This window comes from Trachypithecus francoisi, unplaced genomic scaffold, assembly GCF_009764315.1.
Source record: "Trachypithecus francoisi isolate TF-2019V2 unplaced genomic scaffold, Tfra_2.0 Lachesis_group12, whole genome shotgun sequence".
Lineage (NCBI taxonomy): Eukaryota > Metazoa > Chordata > Mammalia > Primates > Cercopithecidae > Trachypithecus > Trachypithecus francoisi.
This window is the reverse complement of record NW_022681457.1, coordinates 121453234-121468359: the sequence shown is the minus strand read 5'-3', so window position 1 is coordinate 121468359 and position 15126 is coordinate 121453234. Positions and strand designations below refer to the sequence as shown.

General features: G+C 65.7%; 1 protein-coding gene across 8 annotated transcripts; it reads right to left on the bottom strand.

The window, feature by feature from the left end:
• Window positions 1–37: 37 nt before the first annotated feature.
• On the bottom strand, window positions 38–14716 carry ACAP3 (ArfGAP with coiled-coil, ankyrin repeat and PH domains 3). 8 transcript variants are annotated; one of them, XM_033228763.1, is made up of 24 exons: window positions 12780–14354; window positions 10794–10851; window positions 10000–10119; window positions 9759–9812; window positions 8830–8888; window positions 7469–7652; window positions 7118–7162; window positions 6933–7028; window positions 6791–6865; window positions 6314–6325; window positions 5223–5335; window positions 5084–5135; window positions 4730–4830; window positions 4537–4648; window positions 3993–4201; window positions 3832–3901; window positions 3636–3730; window positions 3357–3559; window positions 3066–3173; window positions 2340–2438; window positions 2025–2251; window positions 1714–1823; window positions 1443–1553; window positions 38–1362 (listed from the first exon to the last, which is right to left on the bottom strand). In XM_033228763.1, the coding sequence occupies exons 1-24, from the start codon at window positions 12917–12919 to the stop codon at window positions 1215–1217; spliced, it is 2601 nt and encodes an 866-aa protein (XP_033084654.1). In that variant the 5' UTR covers window positions 12920–14354; the 3' UTR covers window positions 38–1214. The 8 variants fall into 8 exon arrangements, 6 of the variants coding, with proteins under 6 accessions (XP_033084654.1, XP_033084653.1, XP_033084656.1 ...); XM_033228764.1 differs by lacking the exon at window positions 12780–14354 and adding an exon at window positions 14473–14716 and having other exon boundaries at window positions 44–1362; XR_004441157.1 differs by having other exon boundaries at window positions 3357–3555; window positions 6314–6865; window positions 12780–14384.
• Between the last annotated feature and the right edge of the window lie 410 nt (window positions 14717–15126).

Below are 15126 nucleotides of genomic sequence, written 5' to 3'. Positions count from 1 at the left end.
CGGAGACAGAGCAGAGCGAGGCACGGGAGCCCAGGAGCAGGCGGTGGGCACAAGCGGTTTATTCAAAGCGAGGGGTGGGGTAAGACCCGCCAGCAGGGGCCTGGGGCAGGTGGTGGGGCCAAGCTGACACAGGGAGAGGAGCAAGAATCAATTCTGTTTTTCAGGGTCACAGGCAGCAGGCAAGAGTGTTGAGGGGCCGGGTCCAGTGCCCACTGTGCCCTCACGGAGCCTCCCGGGGGCAGCATTGCATAGTGACCAGCCGACTGGCCTTAGCCTGACCTAGGGCCGAGTTGGGGAGGCCCCGCCTCTCTGCAGGGTGCCTTCGGGGAAGGAGTGCATGAAGGCATTGGCAGGCCCTGCAATATGAACCGAGGGACCCCTGGACCCAAGGGTGAAGCTGGCCAGGGGCAGGGCTGGGGCTCAGGTATCCTCAAGAGTCCACAGAGAAAAGACGCAAGACAAAGTCAGACGAGGCCTGTAGCAAACCCACTCGGTCCGCTACAAAGAACATGAGATGCGGGCTGCAAAGTGGCAAAGTGGCTTTATGCACAGGCTCTGGGCCGAGTACCGGGAGAAGGTGCCTCCAGAGGAGGCTGGGACGCGGCTGGGGCTGTCTGGCACGGGGACCTGCATGGACAGCCACGTGGCCTTGGGACGCCCGCGTCCAGCCAGGGCTGAGGATCCAGGCCAGAACCCCTCCCGCCCAGCACCCGCGACGCCAGCCTGGATGCTGGGGTCACTAAGTGAGGTACTCGTTGGTTCCCTGGATGGGCCACCCTTTCTGCCCTGGGAGGGGGCTCTGGGGTGTGCAGGAGGGACCCAGCTAGCAGGTCAGTGTTCTGGGCAGAAGTGGGGCACGAAGTGACACAGGCCCTGAGGACAGAGGGACACAGGTGACACGGGCCTTGAGAGTGGCTTGTGACATGAGCAACCCAGGACCCTTAAAAGGGGTGACCTGAAGACAGAGGTTCCCCAGGTGGAGTGAGGGGCACCCGATGACGCAGCACCCCCCAGGAAAATGTGAGGCTTTAAGAGACTCAGTGCGGGGCCCTCGCTCTCCTCCTGGGCGAGCGGGGCCAGGGCGCCCCAGCACTGGGGCTGCCAGGCATCGACCCGGGTCACAGGCAGGGCTGCGGCCGCGTGGGGCGCTGGGGATTTCGGGGCATGCAGGGCGTCGGGCCGGGCGGGGTAGCAGCTGCCCGGCCTGCCCGGCCCTAGCTCTCCTCCAGGTGGAGGCTGATGAACTCCTGGATGCACCTGCGGAACTGGACCTCCGTGGGGCTGCTGCCTGCCAGGGCACCCGGGGGACCTGGGGCAGCCTCGGCCTCGCGCATCTCTTCCGCCATGCGCGCCAGACGGAGCCTGCGGGGAGGTGCAGCATGTAACGCCCCCGCCCCCGCCCGGAGGCCCCGCCCCTGCCCGGAGGCCCCGCCCGCGCTCACAGCGTCACGATGTCAGCGTTGGCCGCCTGCACTGCGATGGCCAACGGGTCCCGCTGCTCTTGGTCCAGGGCGTGCTGGTCCGCGCCCCGCTTCAGGAACAGGCAGACCTGCCTGAGAGGTGAGGGCGGAGGGCGCGTCAGGGCTTGAGCACGGAGGGCGGGGCGAGTGTGGTCGCGGGGCGTGGCCGGGCAAGGGGTGGCCAGGCCGGGGCGTGATCGGGGCGAGTGGGCGTGTTCGGGGCGCGGGGCGGGGCGTGGGTTGCCCGCCTCACCCGGTGCGGCCCAGCAGCGTGGCGTGATGCAGGGGCGCCCGGCCCCGGCTGTCTCTTTGGTTCACGTCCGCTCCATTTTGCAGCAGGAACTCACAGACGATCAAGGAGCCCTGGGGAGCCGGGGCGACTCAGACGGAGCCGCGGTACCGGCCCCTCGCAGCGCCTCTGCACCCTGACCCCGTCCTTGGGCGCCCCCAGCCGGGACCGGACTTGTCCCCACCGCGGACAGGCGGCCCCTGTGTGGGGGCCACAGAAGATGCAACCTCAAGTGTGCGCCTGTGTCCTGCGCGCAGCCCCCGTGCCTCGCTCACCCCTAGCACGGCCTGCACCAGCGGCGTCTTGCCCTCATCCTCCGCGTCCGCCCAGTTGACCTCGGCCCCGTGGGCCAGCGCCGCCGCCAGCGCAGGAAGGTCGCGGGAACGCGCTGCGCGGTGCGCCAGGAGCCCCGGGTGCAGCTCACGCACGTCTGCCAGGCCCCAGGCCTCGGCCTCAGCGTCCCCGTCTGCCTCACCGCTGGACTCCTCCGACTCCGCACCCTCTGTGGAGAGGGGGCGATCAGGGAAGGCGACCCCCGGGGCTGCCCCAGGGCTGGGCCGGGCGTCGGCTGAGTGCAAGGCGCCACCCACCCTCCTCAGTGACGCTGTCCACCACAGAGCCTGAGCCGAAAGCCAGGACGTCCGAGCTGCCATCCGAGCTGCCCCCAAGGCCACTGTCGCTACTCAGACCTGCAGGTCCGCAGGGAAGGGAGTCCTGAAGGTGGGAGGCCCCAACTCCATCCAGAGCCCTGGGGCAAAGCTGGAACCCCACCCACCCTCCAGGGACAACCCCTAGGGGCAGGACCAGCTCCCACCCAGGGCCAGGGGGGAGCCAGCCGCGGGCTAGAAGCAAAGGAGAGAAAACCAAGTAACAGCTCAAAGGTGCCAGGGGTAGTCCCCTAAAGCCCAGGCCCGCGGGAAGTCCTTCCCGCCCACTCTCAGGCTCACCTGGCACCCCTGCAGTGGGCCCCCCATCCCTGTCTGTGGCTGGCCCAGGCTGAAAATTCTCCACCCAACGGATGGGCAGCATGGCCTCAGAAGGGCCCTAGGCTGAGGGCCAGCTGGCAGCGCCCTCTGCTGCCCCAGCACCCCGGGCCATTCGCTCCACACACACATCTGGGTGCACACAGCCCACACACACATTTGCACAGCTCACCCCCACAGTCAGGGCCTCGGCCTCCAGCTCTGTGGCCAGGAGGCCCCCGCCCCTCCAGATGCTGCTCCATTCCCCGGCAAGGGCCATCCACATTTGGGGACCCTCCAGGCCAGCCTCCTTGGCCCTGCCCTGCCACCTGGCTGGGCCCATCCCACACTTACTGCGAGGGCCAGCCCCCGCGGCCCCTGCGTCGAAGTAGGAAAAGAGTGAGTCCAGCTCGTCGGGGCAGAAGAGGGAGTCTCGGCGGAACTTACGATCCAGGGTGCCCACTGCAGGGGCAGTGCGTGTTCAGAGCAGGGAACATGCCCGGGGTGGGGCAGAAAACCCCAGGTCACACTGGGAGTCTGCGGAGCCTGAGGTGCCCCCCGAGACCCTGCCCCCAACCCCTTAACGGAGTCCATCCCTGACCAAGGCAAGCCCCCTCTCAGCCCTGCCAGGGCATGGCCTCCCACCTGAGGACAGAGCAGCCACACAGGGCAGGACAGGCTCAAGCCGGACCTTGCGGCGGGCAGTGGGGGCGCGGGGAGAGCTGTGGGGCCGTGGGCACTTCTGCGCCCTCCAGCGTCTTGGGGCCTCCAGGGCTGGTGCCATGGGTGCCTTCCGCAGAAATTTCTTTTCCACATATTTGTCCTTGATCCAGGCCTCCTTGTCCTGCCTGGACCAGGGGTGAACATGAGGCTGTGCCCCCAGGCTGGGGCTCCCTGGCTGATCCAGACTGTACCCCACCTCACCGCGGGCTGCTGGCTGTGGGTTTCCTGCTGCCTGGACCCTCACACTGGGCCTCATAGATCTGATTCACGGTGCTGTTTCCAAGCTCACACATCAGCTGGCAGGAGACAGTGTGAGCAGGCATCAGTGCAAACCTGCAGACCCCGGCTCCCGCCCCCACAAAGGGGGTCCCACGGCCTGCAGGAGTCCCACACACACCTTTAGCAGCTCTGGCTCCCACGAGTCCAGTGTCAGGGACCGGACCTTGGAGCAGTGGACACCCAGGCTCCTGGAGGGCAGAGGCAGGGGTGAGTCTGGGTGAGGCAAGGCCCCCAGCTCCGGCCCAACCCCAATCCCCGGCCCCGCCCTCAGGGGCCCACCTGTGGATGCCAGAGCACTCGATGCAGAGCAGCACGCCCAGGTTGATGCTGGCCCAGCGGGGGTCCGACTGGCCGCAATCGCCGCACTGGCTGTTGCCGGCCACGCTCTGCACACGCTGCAGCACACTCTCGCCCTTCACACCACGCTCCCGAGGGTCGGTGGCAGAGTCGATGCTGCTTGTGGACGGGGATGCTGTGCGGTCCAGCCTCTGGGGGATGGGGTGGGGCTGCTCAGTCCCGCAGGGGCTCCAGCGTGGTTTCCCCAGCAGGTTCCCTCCTCCCCAGCCGGAGTGCAGGTGCAGGCCGGGGCCCCTCGAGCACACGCCTGCACAAGCATGTATGCGTGCACACCCTCATGTGGGCAGATGTACCTGCACAGCATGTATGCGTGCACACCCTCATGTGGGCAGACGCCACCTGCACACACATGCACACCCACACTGCACAGGCCAGTGTGCTAGTGCACCCACAGCAAACACCCAGCTTGCAGGAGCCACAAACAGGTGTGTGCACGGGCGTGGGGCAGGGGCACCAAGGGCCACACCTCGCTATAGCAGCTGTCGGGGCTCTCGCGGTAGGCGGAGGCGATGCTGGCCTGCACAGCCTGGACCCAGGCCTGCCGCAGCTTCTCGGAGTCAGCCTGCAGCATGCAGCTCCTGTGGGTGGTGGAGGGGGCGGGCGTCAGCTCCGGTGGGCAGGGACGCCCCCCCACCCCACCCTGGGTTGGACCTCCTCACTTGGTGGGTGACACCACCTCGAAGCAGAACCTCCGCTCGATGTCCTCACATGGCTTCACAGAGCACAGGCGGAGGTCATCCACCACCACGGTGAGGGCGTCCTGTGGGCGGCACTGCTGTGGCCCCTGCCCTCAGCCGCCACCCGGCCCCGACCACCCTCTTCCTATTCACCTTAGAGACGGAGGCTGACTGCCCGAGTCCCCAGCCCCGGGTCCAGCTCTCTGCTCCCTGACCGTTCAGGCTGCGGTGTCCACTAGTGCCCCGGCCCCATGCCAACCCCAACTGACCGGTCTGCCCTGTGGCCCAGGTGGGGCATCCAGCCATCAGGGCCCCAGTCCCAGGCCCAGGGCACACCTTGAGCTTCTTCTGGTAGACCAGCTGGCTGTTCTGAATGGAGAACCAGCGCCTAGGCGGTGGGGGGATGTGGGGAGTCAAGCGGTGCCCATCCCAGGGCTGCTGTGACCCCTGCCCCCGCCTGAGGAAGGGCCCTCACCGGTTCCACGTCTTGAAAGCGTTGCTGGCCCTCTTGAAGAGGTAACCCTCCATCACCACCCCACTGGGCGCATCCACATCAAACTCCACTTTCGACTCATCGTAGGAGAAGTCCTGGGGGGATGGAACCCGCCCCCTGAGTGCCCGCCCCAGGGAGCCCTGCTACCCTCTATGCTTTCCCAGAGCACAGGCTGGGTGAGGTCCTTGTTTGAGGCTGCCACATGGCCCACGGGCCACACACTCAGACGGGAGACCCTCTGTTTACCACAGCCACTTCTTTTTTTTTTTTTTTTTTTTGAGACAGAGTCTCGCTCTGCCACCCAGGCTGGAGTGCAGTAGCGCAATCTCTGCTCACTGCAAGCTCCACCACCTCCCGGGTTCACACCATTCTCCTGCCTCAGCCTCCCTAGAAGCTGGGACCACAGGCGCCCGCCACCACGCCCGGCTAATTTTTTTGTTATTTTTAGTAGAGACGGGGTTTCACCGTGTTAGCCAGGATGGTCTCGATCTCCTGACCTCGTGATCCACCCACTCAGCCTCCCAAAGTGCTAGGATTACAGGCATGAGCCATCGCACCCGGCCCATAGCCACTTCTTGACTGGAGCAAGGCCCCCAGCCCTGAAACCCGTGGGGCAGACCCCTACGTTCACAGCTGGGGGCCCGAGAGTGCCAGCCCCACCCCAGCCCTGCAGGGACAAGCAGGCTGCGATCAGGAAGGAAGCTGCCCCCCCACCCTCTGCATCCTGAGTGCTCCATTCATGTGGCCAGCTGAGTGGACAGAGCCCCATTCAGGAGGACTGGGAGCCACTGAAGGCCCTGTGTGTCCCGCCGTCTGGCAGGCCAGGGCAGCAGAGGGGAGGCGCGGCCACCTGCTCCCTAGGCCATGTGGGGCGGGAAGGGACAGCTGCCGCTACTCCCACGGAGGATGTGGGGGTCTGGCCGGAGCCAGCCCTTCTCACAGCTGCAGCAGGAGCCCTGAGACCGGTGGGAGGTGTCCTTGGTGCTGAAGTGCCCTCGGGGTAGGAGAGGGAAAGGCACCACCCCATCTGGTCTCCCCCAACCCACAGCCCACCCAGGGCGGTGCTCACTCACCTGCAGCAGCGTCTGAAGGGCCGGAGCAGGAGGGGATGCGGGGGAGAGAGCCAGTGAGTGACAGCTGCCCCCAACTCCTGGTGACTGGCGGACCCATCCCCAACTCCTGGGGGGCTCTCCCCTATCCCAAAATAGCCACTCCTGCCTGCAGCCAACATCTGCTCTGGGTGGTGGCCGGGGCTGCTGTCCCACAGGCAAGCAAAGGCCCCACAAGGAGCCAGTGACTGAGGCCGCAGAGGTGACCACGGCCTCGAAGGAAGGAGATCCCAGCAGTGGCCCCACCCACATGTGCCCCTCCACTGCACGCATCAAAGGGCAGCAGCCTTGGACCCCTAGAGAAGGTGTGGGCAGGGCAGGTGGGGGACAGGCAGGGAGGAGGGGGCGGGGAGGGTGTGCCGGGCATGGGGTGAGGACACAGGGGCCTCGCAGGGGCCTCCCAGGCGCCCGGTGTGCAGGGAGCCGGCTGCGTGGCCTCACCCGCTGCTGGATGGCTGCGTGCTTTCGCTCCATCTCACGCTTTTCCACTGCAGAGTCGATCACCAGCTGGTCCAGCTGTTGGGGTTGGCATTAGGGAAGGCCACGGAGGCCTGCCTTGGCCCCACCCCTCCCAAAGGCTCACCTCGGCCGCCAGCTTTTTCATGTAGGGGTCGAGCTGGTGCAGGAGGCTGTAGCCCTGCTGGAAGAAGCTGGACTGGGCATGCATGAAGGACAGCATCTGCAGGGGCAGCACAGGTGAGGCCCAAGCACACCCGGCCCAGCCCCCGCCATGCAGCCTGTGCTCATGGGCAGCCCCCACGCACTCACAGAGTCCAGGATCTCAAACTTCTTCTTGGCCTGCAGGACATTGATCTGCCAGAGGGGGAGCCCACAGGTGAGCCCTGGAGGCTGAGGCAGCCCCAAGCCCTGCACCTGCCATAGAGTCCACTTGAGCTGCTTGTGGTTCCCTGAGACCCCCAGGTCGTCATCAGCTCCCAGCACTGGGCCAGCCTCATCCTCCCATGGTCCTGGAGTCCTTCCCCATGTCTGGAGGTCCCACCCATGGGTGAAGCAGGAATTGACACTCCTGCTCAAAATCTCTCCAGTTCTGTACAAGGCCTTTGAGACCTCCATTCGCTACAGCTGGTCCCCGTCCCCCACCCCACTTCCGGGGCTGACCTGGAGCACGTAGTCCAGTGCCAGGTGGCGGAAGCACTTCCTGGTGAGGGTGAGGGCCCCAGTGGCTTCCTCCACCTCGTGGGGCCGGTGCCTCGGGGCCTGGGCGTTCCTCACCAGGGACAGCTCCAGGTCCTCCCGCACCTTGTCAAACTGCTTCTTTGTCTCCTTGAACTTCCGCACATCCCTGGAGGCCAAGTGCCAGGTTGGGTGAGAGGTCAGGGAGGGCACCTGCTGGATCCTGGAGTCTCCCACATCATTGTTTGTGTTTTTGTTTGTTTTTTGAGATGGAGTTTCGCTCTTGTCACCCAGGCTGGGGTGCAATGGTGCTATCTTGGCTCACTGAAACCTCTGCCTCCTGGGTTCAAGCAATTCTCCTGCCTCAGCTTCCCTAGCATCTGGGATTACAGGCATGTGCCACCATGCCTGATTAATTTTGTATTTTTAGTAGAGAAGGGGTTTCTCCAGGCTGGTCAGACTGGTCTCAAACTCCCGACCTCAGGTGATCCGCCCGCCTCGGCCTCCCAAAGTGCTGGGATTACAGGCATGAGCCACTGCGCCTGGCCTGGTTTTGTTTGTTTGTTTGAGACAGGGTCTCTCTCTGTTGTCCAGGCTGGAGGCTGGAGTGCAGTGGCACAATCATGGCTCACTGCTGCCTCTGCCTCCTGGGCTCAACTGATCCTCCCACCTCATCCTCCTGAGTAGCTGGGACCACAGGCACATGCCACCATGCCCACCTAATACATATTTTTTTTTCTTTTTTTTTTTTCTGTAGAGATGGAGGTCTCATTATGTTGCCCAGCCTGGTCTCAAACTCCTGGCATCCTCCGGACTCAGTCTCCCAAATACTGGGATTACAGGTGTGAGCCACCATGCCCAGCCTTCACCCTCCTCCACTCCAGGCCCTTTCTTTGCTCCTGGGCACAGCCTCCTTCCTCACTGGCCTATCCCAGGCCCGCCCACACCCCTGCTGCCTCCTCCCATCTGCTCCAGGCCTCCCCACCTCACTCTCAGGATCTGTCCAGCCCAGACCCCCGCCATGCCCCAAACTCCAGACCCACCCCAGTCTCAGGATCTGCCCAGATCCCCGCCATGCCCCAGACTCCAGACCCGCAAGCCCAATGTGGCTGCACCTTTCCACTGGCGGGGGGCTGGACACTCCCCCAACACATGCAGGGTGTGGAACCCCACTGAGCTCCACTCGGCTGTCTGCCTCTGAGCCTTCTGCCTTGTGGAGTCGCTGCACAGCCTGGAGGCAGGTGCCCCTGCTCTGCCCCAGACCCTCTTCCCCTCCAAGAGCGGGAACGTGGCCTCCATGTTCTTCCCCCAGTCCTGGGGGACCTGAGGGCTTGGGGGCCACTCACTCTTTGACAAAGTTGTGGAGCTGCTGCCGCACGGACCTCTGGGCCTGGTCAAACAGGATCTGGGGGCAGAAGGGGGCAGAGATCCTTGGGGTCTGTCCCAAAATAGCCCCAGACGGAAGGCCCCATCCTCACCAGCAGAGGGCACTGCCCCAGGCCCAGACACAGGGGCGGGTCCCACCCTCCAGGGCTGGCCTCAAGGGGGTCAGGGGAGCAGCCCCCAGGCCTGAGTTGGCACCCAGAGGTGGCGGCTGTGACCCCTGCCCCTCTGTCCCACCTGGCCCTTGACAGAGGCCAAGGCTGCCTCGGATGGTCCCCTCATCAGGCGGGCACCAAGGGCACAGCCTGAGCCCCACTGCCTCCTGGCCCTGGGTGGCCACCCTGGGGTGCCCATCCCTGCAGCAGGGAGCACTCGGTCAGAGCCGGGAGCACCCTAGAGCTGGGCCTGGGGAGCCGGAGCCTGGGCTCTGAATCAGAGCCCAAAGTGGAGAAGGACCGGACATAACCAGGAGCAAAGGGACGCCTGAGCCGTCCTGCCTGGTCTACCTCGGGACCTCCCCTGTTCAGTCTGTGGCTCAGGTTCCCAGGCTGCAGCCCCACATCTCATGGGTGCTGGTCCTGTGTGTCCATCCACGTCAGTGCCAGGGCCCCCGGGGGCCACTGAGACCCAAATGGCAGCCAGGCCAGCCTGGGACGAGAGCCCTGAATAAATCACCCCTCCCCCAGGGTCTGATGTGGCCCTTCCCTGGGACACCGCAGAGCCCCCAGGGCTATCCCCCAACCCACACTGACTTGAAGACGTGGGATGCCCCCCCACCAGACTGGAGGAGCAGAAATGTGCCCCCCCTGCCCCATGCCAGTCTTTCGGTGAGCCAGCAGATCTCAGTTCCAGGCTGCGCGCGGCCCGCAGGTGGCAGGGAGGCCAGGCTCACCATGTGGTAGTTCACCACCTCCTGTAGGCTGTCAGCGAACCTCTGCAAACATTCCTGGAGGGGCAGATGGGGAGCCACGCTGAGGTAGCAAATCCAGGCCCAGGTCACCCAGTCACGCCCTCTGAGGCCCCTGGGCGGTAGAGACACCGGCCTGCTCCTGGCCTGGATGCCCTTGAGGGGCTGCCTCCCTCGGCCTCTCCCCCTACCCCACCTTGAGGTCAGAGGTCAGTCGGCCCCTCACCGAGATGACGGTGTCGCCCTGGCACTGCTGGGACAGGTCACGGACGCCGCTCACGAACAGCCTGCTGGTGCTGACGTAGGCCTTACCAGCTTCCACCATGCCACTGCACAGCTTCACCAGCTGCGGGCGGCGGGGCCTGGTGAGCGCGGCGGGCACTGGTGCCTGCACTTGCTACCACGCACAGCCTGAGGCAGGAAGAGCTTCCAGGGTAGGTTCCACTCAGGGTGTTGGCTACCAGGACTGAGTGCCCCGGTGCGGCTTCCTTGCGCCTGGGGCTGCCTGGGGCTTGCAGGCCGGTCTGGGAGGGGAGGGTGGGGCCGCCATGGCCTCACTCAGCTGGGAGGGACCAGGAGCCAGGCAGGGGACCCAGGGCCAGCAGGACCAGCCCATGTGGGGCTTGTGGACTCCACTCCCTGCTGCGGCTCCCAGCTCCATGGCCTGTGCCCCCTCCCCTTTCTCCGCCCCAGCCCCAGCCACACCAAGGCTCGCCCCACACAGCAGCTGTCCCCATGTCACCAGCCCAGCAGAGGGGACAGGTGGCCACCATGGGTCGGGGGCTCACTACAGCCCGGCCCCTCCCAGACGGGACAAGACTCAGGGCCGGCCACATGTGTGCGTTGGACATGTGCACCCTGGAACACACGTGCTAAGACACAGGGACCAGGACCTGGAGCACCACACGGGAGCTCCGCATATGGGGGTGTGAGTGGCTTAGTAGGGCCCAGAGGGTGAGTTCGGCCATGCAGCCATCCCAAGCCTGGCCGGGCACAGGGCGCTCCAGGCCCGCCCTTCACCTTGTCCAGTTTGGCCTCAATCTCCACCACGTCCGTCTCCACCTCGTCAATGGTTGCCCTAAAGCAAGAACGGGGCTGGCTAGGGTCACCTGCAGCCTCGGCCCCTCGGGGCTTCGCCTCCCCTTGCACCTCCCTGAGGGGCTCCACCATGGGAAGGCGCTTTCAGGAAATGGGCTGGGAGACAGACGCCTGCCTGCTACATGGACAGGACTGGGACCAGGTTCAGCGCACTTCCCCTCGCCACCCCCCTCCCAGGCAGGGAGAGGCAGAATCGGCTGTGACTCTCGCTGCTGTGCCCTCAAGGAATAAGGTTGGACCAGCCTCTCCCAGGACAGCCGGCTGCTGGGAGTCCCTCAGGGACGGTGCCCACCAAGGGCTCGGCCAGCCTCACTGGCCTCTCCTCTAGGATTTCAGAGTCGACCCTGGACCCATCTGGAGCCCCCTCAACCCTGCGGTGCCTGCTCCTCACCCCTCTGCACTACTGCAGCCCACCCAGGTCTGGCACCCGTGCACTGTGGGACGGCAGGGGGGCAGCGGGGCAGCTGCTCTTGGTCCTGGCAGCACCAGGAGGACCCAGACCAGCTGGGGAGAGACACCCCTGGCTCCCCCAACCTCACAGCCGCAAGCGGCACGGTCCACTGGAAAGACAGGTGGGCTGTCATCCTCAGAGCCCACTCCCACCAGGACAGCCTGATAGGAGGGGCTGCCTGGGGAGAGAAGAGTTAAGGCATGACATCACCAGAGAAGCCTGGGCGAGAGAATCCCCGGAAGACGGGAGGCAGATGGATCGGGCACGTGACCACCCCCTCTGGGAGCAGGAAACAGGGAAACAGGGCCAGGATCCCAGCAGCCCCGCACTCCACACAACCGGCTCACTGGGCGGCGGGGCCATCTGGCCTCCTGGGGATTGGGCACCATAGGGCCTAGGCTGGGGCCAGGACTCCAAGGACAGGTCTAGGGCAGGGGTCTGGCAGCAGAGGCCATCGGGGCCTAAGGTCCCTCATCCGGTGCTACCCTGACAGGTGTCCCAGGCCTCAGGGGAGGGGCCTGCGGTTTCCAGGGGTGTGTCCTCAATTAGGAGCTGGGGCCGCAAGCGCCCCCCAGGGAAGGACCTTGACTGGTCCCAGTCACCACAGCAGGACACCAGGTCCTCTCTGAGCAGCCCTCACCTGTTCCCAAGAGGCTAAGAGGACTCTGAATCCCGAAGCAGGGGCAATGGAGGGCACCTCACTGTGGTGTCCACGCACCCAGCCCACAGTCCCTGGACCCTGACCTCTACCTCAGCTGGAGGATCCCAGAACAGAGATGGAACCATCCACCCAGGAGAAGGTAGCAGAGAGAACCACGCCCCAGAAGTTGCAGCCACCCCTGGGCAGGGCCGGATGCAGAGACAGCTGTACCCAGAGCTGCCACCCTCGGGCTTGGGGCACCCGTGTCCCTGGAGAGCCAGCAAGGGGGGGTGGCTGCACCCCGCAGCTCACGGTCGTGCTCATGGGGACAGGGTGGGCACTGGCGAGGCCCCGAGAGCTGCAGTTTCTGCTGCTGGGAGCCCCTCAGCTCTACTCTCCTCCGCCCCAGGGACCTGGGCCTCTTCTGCTGTGCTCAGCCCAGCATTTCCTCAGCAGCTTGGAGGATGGGGAGGAGGGTGTGGCTGCCCCCCAACCAAAGCCGTGACTCAGCGCCCGCTGAACAGGAGCCAGGCGGTTCCCTCCACAGGCTCCCCTGGCCCCCTGCCCACCGCACCCAGGCTGCCACTAGGCCCTCCCAGACCAGGAGAGTGCGGGCAGGGTCCCCCTTTCCAGGGCTGGGGCCACCAGGTTCCACATTACAGACCACATCTTTTCGCCCACCCTGCCTGGCCCTCTAGGCCAGGAAACTCAACTTACATCCCTGAGGGCCCGCCCCCAGGACAGCCTCTGGGAGTCCCTCAAACCCCAGTTAAATCACAGCCTAACTCTAAAACCGACTGGGCCAGGCCATTCTCACCTCTCCACTCCAGTCCCTGCCCCACGGGGGGTGAGGCACTTTCCTAGGGCAGCCCCCGCGGCAAAAGGCCGGGCGGCCGCCCTCCGGCACCTACTGCAGCCCCACAGCCCCCATAACTGGCTCCTGTAACCGGCTCCCATGAGAGCCGGTTACCAGAGAGAAGGCTCAGAGGTGAGTGGGTTCTAGCACCCCCACCTGACTGGGCGAGGGCAGCACAGGGCCCTCTGTGTGGAGGAGGAGGTCCATTAGGTTTCTGAGGGAGGGGCCAGGGAGAAGGTAGGTGCTTCAGCAGGGCCCAGCCCCCAGCAGGGAGGCCATGCCCACGCCTCCCCACAGCCCGGGTACCCAATGCAGGATCGTAGAGTGCCCGAGTTATTCAACCCCTTTTCCCAGGTCAGTAACGGAAGATGGGAGAGCAGAGGATGGCCCCAGTTCCTCTGCCCAGGGCCTGGGGGCCACTCTCCTGGCTGGCCCTGAGCCTCCCACTCCAAGGCTCCTAGGGCCTTCTGATGAGGGCTCTAAAGATGCTGAAGCTCCCTGTGCCTCCCTACACAGGCTGACTTGCCAGCAGATCCCAAGAGACCCAGCACACACACACACACACACACACACACACGACCAAGCACACATGTGCAAACATGTTCACGCACGAACATGCCTGCACACACTGGCACCACACATACATGTATGTCCAAAGACAGACTGCACAGGCACACATCAACATGTGTACCCAGTGGTGGAACGTGCGTGTACAAGCTGATTTGTCTGTTGGTGACATGGCTAACACAGTACGTGAAGCGGCACAGAGAGGTGGCGTGTGCACATGCTTGCATGCACTCATCAGCAGGCTACATGCAGAAGCAAGCACAGCCCCGTGGCACAGCTCATCCACACGTCCTGTGCAAGGCCTGGTGCCCCGAGGGAGGCGCACAGAGGGGCAGATTTCACAAGGGTGCGCCCCGCACAAGCACTGGAAGAGGAAAGGGCCTCACGCAGGTGCGCACTCTGATTTCTTTGCCTCCATTGTCGTTTGCCAAATGTCCATCATGCGAGGCCGATGTGTGCACACGTCTGTGAACATGTGGTTCACACAGGTGTGCACGCCTGCACGCCAGGAATGATGGAAAACACGCAGACTCGGGGTGCACACAACCCCTATCCCCTACCTGACCTTCCCCGCCGCTCTTCTCGGCCGCCACCCTCTAAGCCAATGGGTCATTCAAACCACTTCACGCTCCCAAGCACCCTGCCCCAGGCCTTAAACGCGGCTCCAGTTGCCTGTCCCCCAGGCACTGCTCTGGACACAGGATCGAGGCAGAGACCAGGGGCCGACGCATCCACAGACCCAGACGACCCTGGCCAAAGCTGGACTGCAGGGCCCGGGAGGGGCTCAGCCTCGTGGAGGTGCAGACACAAAGCGGGGGCGGACGGTCCCGAGGTGCCCACGGCTGCCCACGCGCACGCCCTCCGCCGGGGGGGGGGGCGGCCGCACAGGGCAGGGGCGTCCTTTGTTCCAGCCCCCGGGGCATGGCGGGGCGGGGTCGCCGCTTTGTCCGAGGCAGGTCCTCCAGCCCCTCCCCGGCGGCCGCGGCCCGGCCAGGCCCGGCGCTGACCTCCCCACCTCGCCGTCGGGCACAAAGGCAGCAGCGACGCCCCCGGCCCGCGCCCACCCTGGCGGCCCCGGGCGGCGCACCTGAAGCGCGGGGAGTCCTTGACGCACTCCTCGAACTCCACGGTCATGGCTGCGGCGGCCGCGGCGCTCACTGGCACGAGGACCGCGGCGCCGAGCGGCAGCCGCGCCGGCCCGGACCGCTCGTCCCGCCCGCGCCGCCTCGGCGCCCGCCCGCCCCGGAATGAGGCCGCCGCGCCGCGCCCCGCCCCGCCTGTCACCGCCGGGGAGCGTCACCAAAGTCCGCCGCCCGCGCGCGCCGCCCGCTGTCACCGCCGGGGAGAGTCGCCAAAGTTCACCGCCCGCGCGCGCCGCCCGCTGTCACCGCCGGGGAGCGTCGCCAAACGCCCCTCGTAGCGTCCAGGGACCACCCCGGTCCGGAAGTGAGGCGGGGCCCACCACGGCAGACTTCTGGGACGGTCGGTGGAAACGTGGGGCGCGGGGAGGGCGCGGGCCCCGCCCGCTCCAGCCATCCCGGCCGTTGCGCAACTCAGGGCGTTTGCAAAAACCACGTCTGGGAGGACTTGGCCGCAACGCGGCGAACGGACACCTTCGGGGAGAGTGGGCGGCGGTGAATGAATGAACGAGTGAACGAATGCACGCTCGCCGGAGCGCGGGGTCACCGCGTAGTTGCGGGCGCGCCTTCCGGGGTGCCGCGGTAGAGGTAGAGCCCCTGCG

Coding starts and splice junctions, on each gene's coding strand:
- ACAP3 (XM_033228760.1), bottom strand. CDS start 14,519: ATGACCGTGGAGTTCGAGGAGTGCGTCAAGGACTCCCCGCGCTTCAG. Junction 5,136..5,222: donor GCTTTCAAGACGTGGAACCG/GTGAGGGCCCTT, acceptor CCCACCGCCTAG/GCGCTGGTTCTCCATTCAGA. Junction 2,252..2,339: donor GGACAGCGTCACTGAGGAGG/GTGGGTGGCGCC, acceptor CCCTCTCCACAG/AGGGTGCGGAGTCGGAGGAG.